Source organism: Gavia stellata, chromosome 20, assembly GCF_030936135.1.
Source record: "Gavia stellata isolate bGavSte3 chromosome 20, bGavSte3.hap2, whole genome shotgun sequence".
Lineage (NCBI taxonomy): Eukaryota > Metazoa > Chordata > Aves > Gaviiformes > Gaviidae > Gavia > Gavia stellata.
The window spans coordinates 7,745,478-7,760,169 of record NC_082613.1 but is presented as its reverse complement, the minus strand read 5'-3'; the positions used below and the strand labels follow the sequence as shown (position 1 = coordinate 7,760,169).

Here is a 14,692-nt window from a genome sequence, read left to right as displayed (position 1 = left end):
TTTTTCATTAAAACGGTCACTGGATAACATACAGAATTATTTAACGTTCAGATGTTAGGAGGGGGGTGGGAGACGTGAATTGGGATGCCGTCAGACAGCAGGGAAGTGTATATCAGCCTCCCGTATCATGAATAAGTGTTTGAAGAACAAGACCGTTGCGTGTAGTCGGGTATTAGGTTTTTTAAAGCACAGCTTGAGAAAGAAAGGTTATAAATTTTGCCTTCAGGAAATGGTTTTGATCTTTGGACTCCAAACTGGTGGAGGCGATTCTCAGCAGCTCTGAGAAAAAGTTTAGCAGTTTTGGCCGCCTGGGACTGAATGTGCTGACCCTAGACAGCTCCTTGGTCACAGCGCTGTCTGGTTTTCTTTCTGGAGATCCAAACTCTCCCCAGACACTGCTCAGTGAGTTGCAGACTCTAACTCCACTTTCCAAATCCCTTTCCAAAGCCAAACACTCTAAAAGCACAGCACCCAGGGCCCTGGACTCTCCATACCCAGGTACTTTCTGTGGGTCGAACTCTTAACGACTTTCAACTGCAGCTCACAGGAGGGCATACCAGAAAGATGAATCACAGCAAAACACCTGAAGATATTTTCAAACACCTTTCTGAGTCTTACACTGCATGCTTGTTGCCATCCCCACCTGACGCTGGCACAACAGCCTATCACTTGGAAATCTTTGTAGCTGAGGTGTATTTAAATTTTTGAAAGCTTGCGGGTACCGGAGATGTTGATCATTCTTCAAGAAGGTCTTGGCAGACCCAAGCAGGAGCTGATCACAGAGTCTCAAGGAGTCTCAGCTGCTGTTGCCAGCGGCAGTGGCTAGGCCAGCCTCCGCCAATGCAAATGCCTTCAGAAATCCTGCCAGTTTTGAGCTCTCGCATCACTTAACAGCCGCATGTGCCCATCCACCGAGGCCCCAGGCTTTTGGATCAGAGGCCTTGTACCCGTCGCAGCTGAGCATCAGGAACACACAATGCCAGTCCTCTCCCCCGCGGTTGTGAAATGTTATGATGACCTGGTTTGGGTGTGGGTTTTTTTTTTTTTTTTTTGTAGCTGTGAGGAGCTAAATAAACTTAAGCATGTGGAGGCAATTATGGAGCATAAATGCCAGCTATCCCTGGTTCTGTTTAGAAGTTGGCAACCAGCCTTTTCCGAAAAATATTTATTTTTGCTTAAAAAGTCTCTCCACAATGATTTGAACTTGAAGGCCTGTTCCACCTCCCTTGCCAGAAAGGCAGCTGGTTTGGCTGGTGAGGGCTGGGGACAGCCTGGAGGAGTCCCTGGCCCCGGCCTCAGGCTGGGCACGGCCCGACCGACCCCTGCTCCCCCTCAGGGGCCGTCCTCTCTCGGGAGGCTGCTGCTGGCCGGGCCGGCCCTGGCCCTCACCGGGCACCCGCCGGGCTTGTGGCATCAGCACCCAGAGGGCGGGAAGCCGAAGTCCCAGCCCCGCCTCATGGCGCCACCTGGCGGCAGCACTAGCAGCCCGCAGCCACAGCCCTCTTTTTTGGACGCCGGAGGGGCGGAGTCGGGTCTCTGCCCCTTTAAACAGGACGTACCAAGCGCTGTGGGGATGTGTTGAGGTTTACTGTACGCCCTGTGGCGTCTCCGGGTAGCCCCCTGGCCTGGGGGCTGTAGGGAGAGAGAGAAACCCCGAGCCGCGTAGGGTCGCTGCCGCCGGGCGCTTTTCTTCGTCTTCCCTCGTTTTCCCATGCCCCGGCTCCTCCTCTGTGGGGAGGGTGAATAGTTCAGTCCTACCAACATGGCCGCCACCATGAAGAAAGCGGTGAGTGTGGGAGGAGGGTACGGTGGGGTTTTTTCCTTTCCCGGCCTCTCACTCCGCTGTGGGCTCACCCCGAGGAGGGTGCAGCTCTTCTGCTGCATCCCGGGGCAGGCGGGCGGGCTGACCGGCCGGGTCCTCTAGCCGTTGGGGGCCGTCGTCTCTCGGTGCTGGGGCAGCGCAGCCATGTCGCCTCAGTGCTGCTTCCCGCCGCCTCCCAGCCCTCGCTCCGGCTCCCCAGAGGTGCCTCCCTGAGCGCCTGCCCCCCGTTCACGCAGCCCTCTGGGCGGCAGCCCTGTACGGGGCCGGAGGGGGATGGTCGCTTTCCCTAGGCCGCTGCAGGGTCAGGCCTGCTCCGGGTTAGGCCCTGCCTTGTCGCTTGTCCGTGGATTAAGGTTCTGGCGTTGTTATCTTGGCTCTGTCGAAAACGCTTGTTGTGCTATCACACGTGCAAGTGCGGATTTGGTTACGCTGACGTTGTGGAGTCTGTGCTGGTGCAGTCTGTTGTAAGCTGCTAAAAGCTCTTCCTGGCCGCACAAACTGCCTGTAAGCGGAGGGCACCCCACCCGTGTCGAGCGGCGGGTCGCCTGCTGCAGCCCCGGCCGCCACCTCCACAGGTCAGTCAGGGAGAGTCTGCGCTCAGTGGGTTTAACATCTCCTGTAGCACTATAGCACTTCACAGCTAACCAATGAGTATAAAATGATGTTGCTGACAGATTACATCGACCTGTTACGCTGTACCCTGCAGTGATCTTGAAGCAGAGGTGTCTGTTTCAACTGTCTGTGATGTCAAGGAAACAACCTGTGGGATTAGGATGCCATGGATAGCTGGTGTTTTAACTCGATATTACCAAGGCCTCTGCCCAGCTAAATGTGGGTATAGCTGATGTCCTTGAGGAAGTGTTTTAAGGAATCAAGTGTATAAGCAGAATGTAGTGGCTGTAAGACTATTTTTCAGAAGCTTTGTAGGAGTAGTCTTGTAGTGAGATTCAGGTTAATGTAAGAAGTGAAGTCTTCATTTTGACCTCCTCTCCTTGCAGGCTGCAGAAGATGTCAATGTTACTTTTGAAGATCAACAGAAAATTAACAAGTTTGCAAGAAATACGAGCAGGATCACAGAGCTGAAAGAAGAAATAGAAGTGAAAAAGGTATATTTGCTTCAAATATCACTTATTCTTCATTGCCCTGAATTAATTTTCAGCTGTAACACAGAAAATTGGGGCTGTGGATTACTGTACGTAATGCTTTGGTTCTAATATGGGATTTCTGATACTTTGAAAATAGCCAGAGAACGTTAAAGTGGAAAAAGAAGTCATGAGAAATAAAGGCCAGCAGTATATTTCTGCATGCAGTTCTTAGAACTCCTTAGTTGTCATATATGAAGCATTGTCTATATATAATGGCTGTTTGTAGTGTTCTTAAAATTTCCTGCCTGAGATTGTTCTTCTTTTGATGTGTTGACCAAGATTGTTGTTATGAGCGCAGAGGTTTTCTTTTGCTAGGCTGAAGAAGATACATCATTCTAACTTTCTTTTTTAGTATTAATTCACTTTCCTTAATTCACTTTCCTTCAACATCAGTCATAGCATTTCCAAAGAAGTTTTACCAAGTTTTAAAAAAATGCTAGTACTGTCACAAAATGTTTTCTGTAATTACTTTGCCTGATATGTATATTGTAAAAAATGTTGCCTTTTTATGTCGATGTTCCATTGATGGCTTAAGGTGCTGGGACTCTAAGCAATCCTACTTTTGCAATAAAGTAATTATCATTTGACATTTTATTTATTATTTTTTTTCTGTTCTCTGGCTAAATTAAAAATTCCTGCTTAAGAGCATATTAGATATTAGTGAAATTTGAATTAGCTATATTTCCCTTGTCTAGACAGTTGATTATCCTATTAATGACAGAGAATGAGTATTGACTAGCAATTTCTACTGGTACAGCTCCACTGAATTCAATACTTATACTAAATTACAGCTCCGGAACTGTTCTATTAAACATGCTGATACCATGCTGGCAGGTAGGATTTTTGCCCAAAATGCGCACTCACTGAGTTCATTATTCAACTGATAGCGTGACAATGTATACATTGAAATAATTTACGTAGTACAAAGTGACTACCTTCTTATGTCTTGATAAATAGAAACAACTTCAGAATTTGGAAGATGCTTGTGATGACATCATGATGCTTGATGATGGTGATTCACTTCTGATACCCTACCAAATTGGAGATGTCTTCATTAGTCATTCCCAAGAAGAGACACAAGAGATGCTGGAGGCGGCAAAGGTTTGTCTGGGAGAAAGGGAGCTCCTTTACTGTACTGGCTGCTATAGTGTGATGAGCATTGGAATGGGATGATATGTTCATCCTTTGAACCTTTTACATTCTAAAGTTCGTGTTTGATTTATGATTTGAGGAGGGCAATGTGCATGCACGGTAAATCATAACTGGGATGTCAGTATACAAAGTCATGCTAGCCTTTGTTTGGCCCTGTAATAAGTCTTACAGCCTGACTTGGCAAAAAGTTGGCAAAGAGGTACCTCTTTATTGTTTACATGTTGCTGACAAACACGACTCACTTTGTTTTACATAACTAGTTGATTTTTTTTTTCTTTTTCAGAAAAGTTTACAAGAAGAAATTGAAACGTTAGAATCTCGAGTGGAATCAATTCAGAGGGTGTTATCTGACCTGAAAGTTCAGCTCTATGCAAAGTTTGGAAATAACATAAATCTTGAGGCTGAGGACAGTTAAAGGTGTTCTAAATATACCATACAACTTTTCCTTGTTTTATTAAATGTTTTGATAACTTTGTTTCAATTACATTTAAAAATAAATCCACCACTTTATTTTGGTTTTTTTTACTTTCCTGTTTTAGGTTCCATCTATTTAATGAGAGCTTTCTTATTTTGGTTATTACAGTTATTTATTTGTTCAGGAAAGCATTAGCTTCGTACTGTTGGTAAAGCATCAAGATTGGAATATTTGCATTGTTTATTAAAGTAATAGTCAGGCACATATTGTAGTTCCTTGGTCTTGTTTTCCACTCATGAAAATAACTGAAGTAAAAAAACAATAGAAATGGGGAATTTTTGATTTGCACTGTAGTGGCTGTTTGCTGAAAGTTTCTCTGTAACATATAGGGCATGATCTCACATTCAACTATAATACTATTTAGCTGTTTTTAGCAGCCCTCCTGGAAATACTAAATCTATCCTTTGTCTTTCAGTCGTAGCTCAGATAGCATAAACACTGTTAGCTCAGTCCACAACGTGGCAACAAGTTGACATGGGAGAAAGGAGAGCTGTTTAAAGGTCACATTGGTATTGAAGAGAAGCTTTTGGAGTCCCAGTCATATTCAGTCATTTACTACTTTGTATTCGGGAATCACAAAAGATGCTCTAAGTCAGAATGGTGAGTCTTAACTTCTAATTTTCCTGAACAATCGTTTTCTAAATTCACGTTTCTATACCAAATTACTGTCAGCATTGTTCAGAGATGATCTTGCTATGTCAGCATCAATCCCTGGAACTATGTCTGCATCACTCTGGAGTTGAATGTAGTTTTTAAATGTCTTAATTTGCTGACTCCTTACATCCTTAAAAAAATTCTGTACTGTCTCACTGTAATTCTGCTTTTGGACTTTTGCCTGCTTTGATTAATGTATTGTTCCATGGAAATACCTGCTCATCATTACTTTGTTTTTAAAAATTAAATCTTAGCATACTTAAATCATCTTTTTAAGCTATTTTCCAAAACAGTGTGGACAAAGAATTCAGCTGGCCAAATACTAATCTACAGTCATTGTTCTTAATGTAAATCATCAGAGTGTGAGATGAGTATATTTTTATAAAGTGATTAATACCTACCTATCATACATCAATTGTGTAGCACCTCTTCTTCAGACAGCGTGAATGTGGATGAAGAAAAACCCCACTTGGTTTCTCTATTATTGAAGTAGTTTTAACAGCGTAGTGATTTTGAACTTCATTTTCAGTACACCTGAGCAGGATCTCACCAGTGCATTGTTATTTATGAATTACAGCATTGTAGCTTACATTGTTGTTTACATAGGTTTATTAACATTGTATGTAAGATTTAACATAGCCATAAGAGAAGACTGTCTTCTCAGCACAAGCACGTGTATTACATACAGTGTATATCAACTGTACATCTCAAAGCTGTGCTAATGTTCTGTCTAGCCCTGGTGGTTCCCAAGTTTCTCTTCAGTAGAATTCCAGTGGTTTGTATGCTTCTGCTGCTGGACATGTGTACAAATACCCTGGCTATAACTGTACAGATTTTTAACCTTGTTTTCTAACTGGTTGTGTTTTTAATTCAAGCCTATGCCTCAGGAAAGAGTTTGAGTTTTTCCTTACTTCCTGAGTGAATACTTCAGCTGCTCTTAGGTAAAATGTGGATATGGTAGTCATGACAACTCTGCTGCTCTATCTGTCAGCTGGTGCTTGTAGCAAATCAAGTGTGTTGGGCCTTCAAGGAGATATAGGTGTTTCTCTACATAGTTTCTGAATCCTCCATACAGTTTTCTGTGTTAGGTAGGCTTTTGGTACCAAACTACTCAGAACACTGATCAATCAGTGTTATTTTAGGCACTAAAGGGAAAAGAAGGTGGCCATTTATTTGAGAGCAGCTGATATGAGTATTGTGGACTTAAGTGACTCAGCTCTGCCTTATCCTGCTTTATTAGGTTCAGCTCTTGGTCTAAAACTGTCTTTCAGGACAGTGCAGTTTGAGAGCTATGTAATGCAAGGTTACAGTCTTAAGAGGTGCTGGTATCTTGGGTTTTTTTCTGAATAGCCAAACCATTCATTTGGTGTGTGAAAGTAAACCATCCAACGCACTTGTCTATATAATTATGAACCAAAGAAAATGTGAAAGGCTTTTTCCAGGTGAAAACTGAGCTAGTGATGGAGTTTGATCCATAAGGAGAAGTATCCAGCAGGTGGCATCAAAGAACTGGGAAGCCCCTTTGACGGTAGGCCCATGCCAAGGCTGAGCGGGCTGGCTGCCGGTTTCACTGGAGTGAAACTTTGGTTGCAGTGATCACGCTCTCATTAATTGGTTGGTAACACTTTAAAACGCATTGCTAAGTGACTGCTGTTCTGAGCATATTCACAGCTGTGCAGACTGCAGGTATTTAAAATGATTGTGATTTCTAGGTAGGCCATAGTGTGAATATGGCTTCATTATGGAAAAGAAGAATGCAGCTAGTAAGTTTTAACTGTGATGCCAGTGGCAGCTATAAAGCCAATGAGGACCTTAGTTCAGTAAAGGACCCAAAGGGAGAATGCTGCCAAGGTGTGAAGTGTGTGCATTATCCCTGCTGTTCTTTAGTATCCTAGAGGTGGAATTATCTATATACAGCTCTGGTGTTTAGGAAAAAGACAATTGTTAGAGTGTTCTTGTGAATGCCAAAGGTCTTTCCTCTCTGGTGCTGGATTTCATTCCTTTGGGGGGTTTTTTGTGACACCATCCCCTTAATTTTCTTTCTTTTTTTCTGGTTATCATGGTGTTGATATATTTTAGGCCATTTCACTAGGCCTTCCTGCACTAACAGAGTTTAGGCTTTTATGTGTATGATGCTTCTTTCCTATGTGTTTAGTCCTTACTACAAATTATATGTCCATGTAGCCTTGAAAATCTAGGTGCCTTTTTGCACGTGTAATGTCCAGTTTCCTTGTATGGTTTGGACAATTGTGTTTGCAAGTCAGGCAAGTAATTACCCAACAAACTCTTTCAGATTGGTCTCTAGATTTTTGTAGTTTACAGAACATGCTGTCCTAGGCTATCTTTTGATATTTTTATATGCTTAAATAGAACGTACAGGAAACTCTTTGTTTTTAAGTTGTCATTGTAGAAGTAAGTTTGCAGATCATCCATAAGTTGCTTGAAGTATTTGACAGAGTCTTAGTTATTCCCTTTAATAACCTTTCTCCTCCCTTGTGATTGTATGCAATTGTTTTTCAGTTGGTGTTTATTCTGTTTAGCACCCCATCTTCTAAGTACTTTTTTTGGTAGATTGGAAACTTCTATTATCTCGAATAATGTTTGCCTTACAGTTACCTCGTTCAGATAATAGAAGTCCATGAAAAAAACCTGATCTACTGTGCATCTCTGTACATGCCGTGAATCACTTAACTGCACTTGACAATATACATTTTTTAATATTGTTGTCAGAATGCAAATAGTTTACTGTCACTCTGTATTGTCAGGGGAGTCACATTTGTAAAGCACTTCAAATATGAAATCCACCATGAAAGCGCTAAGTGTTACTTTAATCTCAGGGCTTCGTTTAGAGCATTGGGCCAATGATCTCTTATCAACTCTTGGAGCTGAATAGCTAATTCAATCACTATCTTTGTATTAAAATACAATTTCCATACTGTTTTTGTTTTGCAAGTCGTAGAGCCACCAGTGGCTGGCTTTTCACTTGGTTGCAGCAATTAAAGCAGGTAAACTAGCAAAACTGCAGCCAGTGAAATATAGTTCATCTCAGTGCATGATGTCAAGGAGACATAACTTAACCAGTTTTTCAAAGCAGCCTACTAAAAACTGTAAAACATAGTAGGGCACAATTATTATACTTAATATATTTTCAGGGGCTTGTTTGTTATTCTGTATCTGGCCAGCTGATATAAAAATGTTTTCCACATGATGATCTCTAGGATAACATTCATTATTACTCATTGCTTTTGTATAGAAGATCCTTGGATACCATTACACTCCATAATATAAATGTGATTGATAATTGTTCAATAATTATAGGAAGTGGTGTGTAGCCGAAGTACAGATAATTTTGTGGTATTAACTATCACTTCAAAGAGCAAAAAGAGATTGAGTGCTGAATACTAAAGCCATATTTTCTGTAGGAGCAACAGAATTAAGTAGTTTGGTTTGCATGAGTCAGTGGTTCAGATAATTTAACTAATGTTATTCTAATAGTCTGATTCATGAAAGAGAAAAAAATGTGGATGTATATAGGCATGATAAGGCCTGACAGAAATTATTTACAGCCAAGTTTGTCCTTACATTGATTGTATGAGTCATACAGAAAAACAAATTATTTTATAATTGAACGTTAGCTGCTGATCGGACTGCACAGCACGCAGTGCGCCGAACACAGGCATAAAAGGCTATGAAGGATTTCCCTTGGCAAGCGATGAAACAGGTTTACAGTTAAGGGGGACTGCATCCAGCTGTTAGAGATGTAATAAAAAAATTATAAACCTGAGCAGAACATCAGACATTTACTGCATATTTACAAAAATCTTTTGTTTGCTGTTGTTCTCCAAGGGTGGCTAGTATACTGTGACTTTGATCTCCATTTATAACCTGCAGGTATCATTAGGTAGCCCTCTATACTTATGCCAGCAAACCCCACATTTGGGGATGCTGAGTGGTGGGGTGCAGGGTTCTAATGCAAGTTCATCAAAGGATTGCTTCAGGATAACCGCTGGTCTGGCATTGTTACCACTTGTACAGGGAGAGGAGAGACAAGATGTATTTGATGTTGAAATACAGGCTTGGCCAGTACTGCACCTGGCCATTTCCTTAAGCTATTAGTAAAATTTCCTGTTTGCTTTCTCGACACAGCCCAGCGCAAGTGAGGAAAAACATTGTTAGTGGTGTTTTAGATTCTGTCAAGTTTTACCCCTTCAAGCATGGTACAGAAGTCCATCATGTCATCACGTTTGGATGATTTTCTTGCCTTGTTAACTGTAGCTAATAGGATTGTACATACTAGACTTACAGTGCTCTGGTAAAGTTAGCAACTTTTTAAAAACAATAATTACATTTGAAATTTCTACTGTCTACTAAGTATCTGGATAGAAGTGTGAATTAAACCAGACTGATTGGTAAGGGCTAGTCATTGAACAACAACAACCTATAGCACACAAGTATAAAACCTGTCTGCCTTTGGGTACACAATAGCAGTAAATCAACTCAGATAAAAATTATTAATCTCAATGCACATGGCTAAGGACTGATGCTAACTCTATGCCCAAGACTTTTTTATTAACACTTCGGGGGAAAATAATAAAACTTTCAGTTTCATTTCTGTTCTGAAAGCTGTTTCTTCCCCAGTTGCTTAATACTGCTATTAAAAGTTGATCTACAAAAGCTTTAGTTTGCTTTTGAAAATGTGTCCCAGCACCAATGTTAGACATGTCTATGCTCTCAAAAAGCCTCTGGGGAAGTTTTTAAATGTAAGACTTGTCTTTCCTTTGTAGGGGTTAGAGAAGTGTTTGTATGTTTTTCGTGTATGTGCTACCTAAGACAAACACATTATGATAACTTATGCTCTTGACAAGAAGAGCAATGGATGTGTTTGAGATGTTCAGGATAGCATTTATAGTGGTTGACTTTTGATGAGGGAAGCAAGGATAATGTCAGCCCCAGATGGAAATCCTGGCAACTCCTGTGCTGCTTATGTAGATAGCTGTGTTAAACCTCCTGTAAAATGTGCCCCAACCATTTTACTTTTCTTTTTTTTTTCTTTTGAGGTGCAAAGTCAAAATCATGTTAAGGATGAGAGTACATTTTTCCCCTCCTTGGCTCATATAATTGTTTGTATGAAAGAAACAGCATTAGGAGATAAGAATTGTAAGCAGATACATGATTAGGTAGGTTAACACAAACATCTCCCTCAAAGTCAGTAGTTGAAGTCATGCGTAGTCCTTGCTGTATCTGTAATTATACTGCAGATAGTTAGAAATATTAGCAAACTGTTCATTTCATGTTTGTGGCCAAGATCCTTCACAAAGGCAGACCTCTTTGCAGCATTTCTTCTACCTCCTTCTCCCCTCCCTAGCTACTTTTCCCACTGCAGCAGAGAGTAAGTCTGGTAGGCTTATTGAAGCAAGGAAGGAGTATACAAATATGTGTAGACTATCTAAGCAGATGGGACCGTGTTGGTACACTATGCATTTTGCAGAAAATGCTGCTACAGCGCATATGCAGACAAATAGAAATATTAAGAATTACTATTATTAAAAAAGGAGCAAAATGGACTTCACTGTAGAAGAGTTTTGGCCATGATTACACATTTTATTATGGTCATGAACTTTGATTTCATTAAAGTGGTAGCAAAATGAACTGTAGAGTTCTACATTTGATGGAGCTACAGTTGAGGATGTTTTTCTTTGTTCTCTTCACCCTTCAGCTTTGGACATTAGTGATATGGAGTAGCTGAATGACTGCTTGCAGATGTTACTGAGAGATCACCATTGCAGAGGTTTTGCAGTTATTCTCTCACAGATGATCCTCCTTGCAGTTCATTCCTATGTGATGTAGCAAGCAAGGAGATAGCGATATTTATTAATAGTGAAGGAATGCATTATAGCACTCATGTTTACCTGTACAGTCGCTTGTCTGGCACCTCATTATTGCAGGTACTTTGTACCATGTGATGAAGAATTGGATATACGATACTCTATAGACAAGTATGTGTTGGTTAGTTGTGGGGTTTTTTCTTTTTTTTAAGTTCTTGAATAAGAAGTAACTAGAGGGCACAAAGTACAAGTTTCTAGTGAGCTTTGCATTGTATACAGTAGCTGTCAAACTTAACAAAGTTCAAAAAAACTGGTATTTTACTTATATGGTATTGTTTCTACTGTGGTAGCCACCTTTATCTCAAATGAGACATGGATCTTTCATACTACTTTTAATGCTCACCAACCAGTATTTTGCATTTCAGCCACATGTACTGTAAGTGACACTTATCAGGTGCTTTGCATTTTTTACATGTAGCTTGGGCTTTGTATGCTTTCGCTTTTCCAGACAACAGACTGCTAAGTAGCTGTATGTATTTATAATGCTGTTTGGTGACATGAGCGCAAGAATTTCACATCAGGTTGACTTTTATTTATTGTCACTGGCTAGAATTTCTTGACACATAATTTTATTGTCATTATATTTGATATGACAAACATCTAATAAAATAAAATTGCATTTCATTTTACATCAAAGCAAAGATTTATTAAATATCATCATGAAGCTTCAACTGATGCCTGCTGCTATGACAACACGCAGTAACTTTGTGGTTAGCATAGGAATTATCTCAAGAATTTCCTGAGGTTTCATGTTGAATATGAATAGCTTGCAAAGCTTTCCTTATCCTAAACAGGACATGTGGGAGAAAGATCACAGGCTTTTTACCTCTGCTCCTTAAATGCTGGTTTTAAGTCCCTCTTATTTCAAAGGTAAAGTTCTTCTTGATGTCAAAGTTGATACAGAAGTTAGGAAATTTTTCAGAGTAATTTGTTTGTAACCTGCTATTTTCATTTGTACTGCAATGGAGAATACAAAATTTGCTTTTTGTTCCACAGTAGTTTTGATGCATTGATAATGAAGTCTGGATCAGGCTTGGCTATACTTCACACACTTCCTAGCACAGTGAAAAATAAGTATTTAGGCTCTTAATTTTCTCTGCTTACATGGTGACCTGTAGCTTCATGTTGAAATGTTTGTATTTCAATTAATGAAGGTGTATAGATGGTAAGATAATGAACATAATTCACAAATTGGAAAAACAAATTAATCATACAATTAAAATAATGTAAAATGAAAAAGTGATTAATTCAGAGGCAAAATAAATCAATTCCCCTTAGCTGTAATGAACTCTGAAAGGAGCAGATAAGAGAGATTCTCCATAAATGTAACTTTTCTGAAAAATCACAGCTGTTTCCAGTGACTGCCTTTTCATTAATGTGTACATCTAAGTTTATTCTTTACTATTTTTCAAATAAGGCCACAAAGTTACACATCAATGTACCACTTACACCTAGCTGAAGTATATAAACCAAATTGTGTCACATTCTATTCTGATAATCAGCATAATGAAATGAGAAAGTTCTGGTTCAGCTTTGAAAATGCTGCTGTCTCGGTCTTTTGGTTGTGAAGTAGAACTGAATTAATGAGCTGTAGTAGTCTGCATAATTATACAGGAACAATTTATTTAAGCCACAAAGCAAATTTTCATATTTGCAACAACTGTAAAAAATAGAATGATTTCCATTTCACAGATACTATGGTTCATTTCGAAGCAACAGAGTAAGAAAGATCTAAGAACCAACTTAAAGCTTGCTATGAAAAGGTGACACCAGCAATGTTTGAAATGTACATACTATATTTTACAGACAACAGAAATGCAGTAGGGTTTTCTGTTCACAGTGCATTAATGAGTTCCATTCTAGTGTTTTCTAAAGGGGTTCTGAGCTCACATGGAAAAACAAACAATGTTTTGGAAAAACACCTGAGCTTCATTTTTATGTATACTTGTGCAGATTTCCTGAATTAATTGCTGTTGCATTTGTACAAAATCACTGTGTGTGGAATTAGGGATGGAAACACAATGAGAAAATAAGTTTCATTTTTGTTTCCTATGTTGTCTTTTGGGATTTTGTGTTGGTGTTAGTACTTTCATTAAAAGTCATTGAATTTCATGGCATTAGGACTTTCTCCTACACAGAGAAAGCTGTGGTGTTCCCTCTGAATTCTTTGTTTTACATAGATGTGGAATTTTACGGAGTTTATAGGGAATCTTGTGATTGTAGTTGGGAACAAGAAGAGATGATACTTTCAGACATCCACGCCTTTTATATGATCTTAGCCATTACAGAAACAGCAGTGCGGAGCGGGAAAATCCTCAACAATCTGCCCACTTTTCCCTGTGGTTAACATTTCAGTTTTGTTGACTAATGAATTAGAGTTGACCCTTGTCTGCTAAACCATTGAGTGCCCCAGACACATTAGGCTAGAGGAAGGAAGTGAATGAAACATAAACTTTACCACTATCTGTAATGTGGTGAATGTTAGACCACACATGCAAAGATCTCTGCCTTAGTAGAAGCAAATGTCCTTAACTCAAAGTCTGTAAAAGTTGGATGTGATTTGCATTAAGAAAATAGTTTACATTTTTCCTAGATATTGTATTAAAATTGACTCAAAATTAGTACCAAAGCCTGTAAGAAATACTGATTTAAAAAAAAAAAGCAGTGATTGGTCTTACCTCTTAAGAGAACAGGCAAACACAGAAAAAAAAAGTGACTGGCATATGTATACATTTTTTAATGTCTATGCAATGTAATTTTTGAGATTTTATTATTATTTTTCACAAATGGAAAATCTGAAAAAACACATGTCATTACTAATAATATTTTCTTCCCTGTGGCTTAAAAAGGGGTACAATCAGCAGGCAAGGCAGCATTACTGTAAGAAGAAAGGACACAGCCATTTTATAAAGAATAATGAGATGAAAAAAATACAGTAAAGTCTACAACTGTTCCTTCCTTGATTATTGATATTGAGCTTTATTAGAGCATTTAAAAGCTTGGAAGGGATTATAGTCATAGTACTGGCTACCATGGAAATGCCACTTCAAATGATAAACCCCTTAGAGTGACGCTGGTATTTCAGAGGATATCACAAGTAATTATTCAGGTGAAGAAGTGAATTTTTAGTAGCTCTTTGGAATTGATTTCTTTATTCTCCCCCACTCCCTTTTCTCCTGCCTTTTAAGAAGAGCTAATCTTATTTCATCTCTGTGCTCTGTGAAGCACGTATTTGGAATGCTTATCTTTCCAAAGCAGTATACAGTACAGCTAAAAACACATCTATCCCTAGTGCCTGCAAAATGTTAAAACAGAAAGGAATTATTGTTTCTTAGACTTGAAGGAGACAAAAATTCTTTTCCTTTAATTGTTGTAACAGTATGAGTGGAACAGACCCAGACAGCTGTGGTGTCCAGTCTATTGTAGCTAAAGACAAAAAGTGCATATAGTTGTCCTGGTTTCAACTAGCCATTTATCTGGACTGAGAAAAGCTGGATTTTGAGCATGAAAGTGTATTTGGAAGAGCTGGAGATGTGGATGCCTGTTTTTTAGCCAGAGC

The 14,692-nt window shown here is 39.6% G+C and overlaps 1 protein-coding gene across 1 annotated transcript; it reads left to right on the top strand.

The window, feature by feature from the left end:
* The first annotated feature begins 1,762 nt into the window (after window positions 1-1,762).
* Window positions 1,763-4,787, top strand: PFDN4 (prefoldin subunit 4). Its single transcript, XM_059827296.1, has 4 exons — window positions 1,763-1,786; window positions 2,821-2,928; window positions 3,925-4,068; window positions 4,403-4,787. The coding sequence occupies exons 1-4, from the start codon at window positions 1,763-1,765 to the stop codon at window positions 4,532-4,534; spliced, it is 408 nt and encodes a 135-aa protein (XP_059683279.1). The 3' UTR covers window positions 4,535-4,787.
* The last annotated feature ends 9,905 nt before the right edge of the window (window positions 4,788-14,692 follow it).

Excerpts from the sequence above, each read along its gene's own strand:
- PFDN4 (XM_059827296.1), top strand. The coding sequence starts at position 1,763 with ATGGCCGCCACCATGAAGAAAGCG. Across the intron at positions 1,787-2,820 it reads CCGCCACCATGAAGAAAGCG|GCTGCAGAAGATGTCAATGT; the intron begins GTGAGTGTGGGA and ends CTCTCCTTGCAG. Across the intron at positions 2,929-3,924 it reads AAGAAATAGAAGTGAAAAAG|AAACAACTTCAGAATTTGGA; the intron begins GTATATTTGCTT and ends CTTGATAAATAG.